The sequence below is a fragment of the Marmota monax genome, unplaced genomic scaffold (genome assembly GCF_021218885.2).
Source record: "Marmota monax isolate L192 unplaced genomic scaffold, Marmota_monax_Labrador192_F-V1.1 WCK01_AAM20220418_F8-fsc00229, whole genome shotgun sequence".
NCBI lineage: Eukaryota > Metazoa > Chordata > Mammalia > Rodentia > Sciuridae > Marmota > Marmota monax.
In genome coordinates this window covers 1,688,178-1,693,835 of record NW_026693707.1, presented here as the reverse complement: position 1 = coordinate 1,693,835, position 5,658 = coordinate 1,688,178, and the positions used below count along the sequence as shown (strand labels likewise).

General features: G+C 40.5%; 1 protein-coding gene across 1 annotated transcript; it reads left to right on the top strand.

Annotated features, from left to right (window-relative positions):
- Window positions 1-4,305: 4,305 nt before the first annotated feature.
- LOC124103360 (double homeobox protein A-like) lies at window positions 4,306-4,924 on the top strand. The gene is given in 2 exon segments (XM_046459933.1): window positions 4,306-4,814; window positions 4,816-4,924. Coding segments are annotated over 2 exon segments (618 nt in total).
- The last annotated feature ends 734 nt before the right edge of the window (window positions 4,925-5,658 follow it).

Here is a 5,658-nt window from a genome sequence, read left to right as displayed (position 1 = left end):
TCATTACAGAGATCATCCATTTCCATGGTAAAAATTATTATTAGGTGTTTTATTTTTTGTAGCTTTTGTGAATGGGATTACCTTTAAAATTTTTCTTTCAGCAAATGTTGTACTGGTTTATAAAACTGCTATTAGTTTTTACATGTTGATTTTTGTATCTTGCAACCTTGTTGAATTTGTTTGTACGTTCTAACTGGTTTATTTTTTGGCATTTCAGTTTTTTTTTTATGAGTTTCAATGCCAACTAATGGCTCCTGGAGAGTCAATGGAATTTTTTTTATCTTTATAGCATTTTACAATGTCATGGAGTTGAACCTTTTCTCTAATTTTTCCATTGCAGAATGAATCATTTTCATATGTAAATTCAAGTCTAATGTGATATCTATAAAGGTTTTTGGAAGTAGCTTTAAACATTAGTTCTGTTTCCACACTTAAAATTGGTAGTTGTTTTGTCTCGGTGGGACTCCAATTATGTTTGATGGGTCTTTGCTTCTCTGCCTATCACGTTGTCTCTGATTCAGCTTACCCCTTTTACTATTTGTTTTTGGGGCTTTATTGACCAGGTGACCTTCCACCCTGCACATGTACACACATGCACACGTGTTGGCCTCCACATCTACCACCTGTGGATCTGAGCATCCTCAGATCATTCCATTTCTATTCTTCAGTGAAATGCAGTATCAGGCCTATTTTAAGAACTGTCCCCTGAAGGTGAGACCCTCTTTCTCTAGAAGCAATTTGCCTGGGTTCCATCAATGTTAGTCTCCCACTGTCCAGTCTTGTTTTCTGCTTGGTCAATGTGTGATTCTGCTCTGACATGACCTCTGAAAGGTCACTGTTGGTTTAAGAAAATCCATTTCCTTACATAAATGTAATTTGAAGTTTGAAGTACTATCTTTCCTCTTTTTAAAAAAAAAAAAACTGAGTTTTTAAAATTTGTGTTCTGTTTATTAGTATGGTTTTTGAAGGGTATTACAGTGAGATTTTGATGTTTGAAATTGCTCTTATTTTTATGGGAACCAGAAATTAAGATTCTGTTTTCAATACAGGCTTCTAGTGCTAAAGACATACAAAGATCGGTAATTTCAAGATTTTTTTTTTTTTTTTTGGGTGTGGGTGTTTGGCGTGTGTGTCTGTATGTATGTGACACACACTGATGATACACCTAGGGCCTTGCCCATACTTAAGAACATGCTCTACCACTGAGCTATATTCCTAGCCCCATGTTTTAGGGAACATTGAAATACCCTAGTGGCTCATGTTTGAAGGTGACAAGGACCTCAGTCCTGTTATAACCAATTCCAAAATTGGATAGTTTTTTTTTTTTCTTTTTTAGTAATAATATTCTCAATTGTATTTACCCATAATATTTCTTCCTGTGGCTTTTAAAAAAATATCCTGGCAGTTTCTGAATTCTGACTTAGAGTTTTACCGAGTAAGTAAACTCTTTCCTCCATGTAATAATTTTGCAATATTTGATGATTAAAAATCATGATCTCAAGTTTTCTTTTTCAGAATGAATGGCTCTCATTACTTCAATCTTATTGCATCTAAATATAGAAACGCAGTTTAATACAAAAGTACATTTTGGAACTGAAATAAGACTTGCGCTTATTTCATTGGTTATAGTTACTTTTAACTAGTTGGTTATCTCCTGAAAAGGCTTTTGATATCCATAGCTATTTAAAGATGCCCAGTTCCTTTATTGAACAAAATTTAGATAAATATTTTATAAAGTCGAAGTTTTTATTTTTATTTTTTTTAAGGACTCTCATTGTTTATGTGTATGGCATAATCCCAAGTGAACTCTGAAAAACTTATAACTTTATAAGTTTAAAATCAGTGCTGTGGTGCCTCTTTATCTTTAAAAATGCCTCCATTCCAGTATTTTACTGGAAGGTTCCAACTAGGAAGGAACTAGTAGATATGAAAACTGTGTAATAATAATGACTGATAATCAAAAGAAGGCCAATAAACATGTTAGGTTTTTATATTTACTGTGCAGATCAGTGGAGACCTGTGTTGAAATTTGTTTTAACTTTATCCAGCTTTCTTTTTCTGGCTTTTTATGGGTTTCTCAATCACTTTACTTGTCTTCTGTGGGAGGCTTTTAGTTGCTGATAAGGGCTGTTAACCGGTTTCAAAGTTGGAGAAATAGAGATGCCTTTCTACAAAGGCTATGTGCTTCCACGCTGGACTAAACTGGTTCTGTATTTAGCAAAACCAGTGCAAGAAGAACAAAGGAAAGCATCCCAAAGGCAAGGCTTGCAAAGGAGGAGTGCCATAAACTAAGAACAGGCTAATTTTTTTTTTAAAGAAATTAAAGACTTTACCTTTCTACATCATTTCCTGATTTCAAAGAAAAGCCTCTAAAACCACAACTGAAAATAATTTGTATGAAACACAAATGTGAAAACTTAGCCCAAATGATTGCTTTTAGCCTGATGATCCTAGAGCTACCAAGGAAGTTAATAGCTTGTACGTGACATGATCTACTTGTTTCATTGATTAAAAACTAATTCTCCTGAAAGGGCCTTTGTATTTTTCTATATTTACCCAAAAGTAAATCTTCAGGTTCTGCCAAGATGATCTTGTCTTCCTCTTCTGCAGGTGACCCCGAAGGTCAGGCTACTTCTGGCTGCTTTACTCTCCTCTGCCAGGGGACGCTGCTGATGTTGCTCTTCAGCCTTAGAAGAGGGCTGAGTGCTCTGCCCTAATCACAGGCTTAGACCCTCCTAACTTCCCCTTACTGCAGTTCAGATGAGCTTCTACAGGTTGTTTAGCAGCAGTTAGAGAGATTTATAAAATGCTCAGAGACAAACCATTGTATCTGTCTAGCATCAGCCTGCACGGCTCCCTGATTCATTCCTTGTTCAAATCTGTCTCCAAACCAATTTGTTTCCCATGATCAAAAAGTCTAAACTCTTATGCTTCAGAGGCGAGGCCCAAATCACACCTTACCGATACCTTTTTCTTTTTTCTTTACACTCCAGAGAGAAAAGAGGAAATTAGCTTACTACCTACAATTAACATTTTTAAGCAAGAATTGACAGAACATGACCTGGCAGGTCATGCCCTTTCCCACAGGGTTCTTCAGAGTGTCCTATGGGCCCTAGGAAGGACTGTGCCGACTTGATCCAATTTTTTTGCAACCTTGTTACTGGGGTCCTAGGTGAAGGTCCTGCTCTGGTGTCCCAACAGACTAGGCTTAGTACCAGTTCCAAGATGCCAATTGAAGAGATGAACATTGGTGAAAGACAAAAAATGAGTTTTAATCAATGTGATCATGCCAGGAAAAATGGGTATAACAGTTCAGTGACTGAAGGTCTGTATTCAAGGGGCTGCTAAAACTTTGGGGCCTAATAGAAAGGAAGGAGAACAAAGGCCAGGGCTGGGGATTTGCCTAGCTGGCAGAGTGGGTCATCTTGGTCCTTATCTGGTTGATCATTGTCTCAGAACTGGTCCTATAAAGATCTAGAAGGAAGGTCATCATCACTTGAGGGGATGACTCAATTCTCATAGTGAGATGGGACCTGCTTAGGGTCCTAGCCTCAGACACAGCTCAACAATGGGGCAATTGCTTTCATTTAGGGGGCAGTCTCATCATGGGGTGATCAGTTCTGTGAGGTTTCCTGTCACTTGGGAGTAGCTTCATTCCCTAGTCATACAGATGCTTCTCAATCAGACCTGTTGTTCCTGGACTCCAAGGTGACATTAGAACAGAGTGGGCTAGAGGGAAAAGGTTAGAGGCAGGTGGAGTCAGAGAGGCCCAAGCTGGAGGTGCTCAGGCCAGCACCTGAGCCCTCCACCACCTGAGCCGTCCACCACCTCATCAAGGAGTCAACCCTGACCCTGCTAGCCCTAAGAACATTGCTGGCACATGGAGGAGGAGGTGAGGGCAGAGGCCCATCAAAGGGCAATGACAGGATTCATTCACAGATGGGAGTTCCTAACATGTGTCTTAGTAATCTCTCAATCTTTCTTCACGTTGAGCTCTCATTTCAGATTTATCTCTTTATTTTTAATCCACTCATATATATTTCCTTTTTCTTTTGTCTCTAAATTATAGTCAGTTTTTTTTTCTTTCACATTTTATTTTAGACACAAAGGCAATACTAGTGATTTATTTGTATATTCCTTGCTATGGGCTATAATATCTGAAATTGCACAACAAAAAAGGCCTCTATTCCCTTTGTTTTTATTTTGGCATCATCTGAAACCAAGTTTCTCTCTTGGATCTATAACTCCTTCTAGTCATGCTCTAACTCTTGGATGAATTCTTGGCTATTGGGACTCTTTTCCACCATGGTGCAAGACAGCTCTTCAAACGGGCCTATGCTAGGGAATCATATGCGCCATCGCACTAAGTTCACCAAAGAGCAGCTGGCAATCCTCATCAACACCTTTAACCAAATGCCTTACCCACATTATGCTACCAGACAAAGACTTGCTTTGGAAATCAGAGCTGAAGAGTCAAGAATCCAGGTTTGGTTTCAGAATCGCAGAGCTAGATCCTTCTTCCAGGAAAGACGAGAACTTAAGGAGGCCCTGCAATCCAGCCAAGGCCCAGGGAAAGATTCCCTTCTAGAAGGGACTCTGAGTAAAAAGATTCGACGGCCCCGCACCACCTACAGCCCCTCTCAGCTGTTCACCCTCTTCAAGGCCTTCAGGAAAAACCCCTACCCTGGGATCCATTGCAGAGAACAGCTTGCTAAGAAAATTGGAGTTCCTGAGTCGAGAGTCCAAACTTGGTTTCAAAACAGAAGATCTAGATTATATGTGAAGATCAAAAAAGAACCTGATGAATCCTTCCAAGGAGGCCAGGGACAAGATCGAGGACAGAGTTCGAGGTATGGAAAGCCCAGAAAATGGCACCAACTTGAGCTCTCATCATCCAGACACTTCTCAGAAGCCCCAGCTCTGACCACTGCTGCACTGGGAACCCCGCCTTTGGGGAACCCTCTGGATCCAAACTACAGTGGTAACATTAATGGTAGCCAGCTCCCTTCACAAATTGAAGAGTGCTTCCACATTCCTGGCTCTACCAACAGACACATTGCTAGTATGCTGCCTCCTCTGCCCTCTCTCAACTTCTGCTAACCATCTCTGTGGAGTTTTAAAAGGTGTTTAAGAAAAGACAGGAGCAGGATGTCTCCCTGTGAGCAAGGAATGCAGGAAGCTTGCACTGGGAGAAATCTTTATGGTCTCATTCAGGCCAGAGGCAGAAGTCAACTCTGAACTCAGTTTGGCCCAGATGTCCTGCCACCAGCATGAGTGGCTCACTGAGAGGGTGACCAGTCATCAGTTAGGTGCCTGGAGATGCATTGGAAATGACTGTGGGAGCACATCTGGAACATTTTCAACAAAAGTCAAATGGCACCAGCTTTGCCGGCAGCTTGAGCTAGAACATGGTAGACATAAGAAAAATCCAGAGGATTGGTATCACCAGTCTGGACCCTAGTGCTCTTCAGTCTTCCTGGGGAGAGTCCCCTGCTGCTGGGATTTCTGTAGATGATAAAACAGATGATAACCATCAGACCTTCAGGAGGCAGATAGGCACCAAAGGCCCTGCACAGTCCTACTGATGCAGTTTGGAGTCAGAGTTCAGCAGACCTTCCGAAGAAGAAAGTAAACTTAGTAAGGATCATTTTTTAGTAA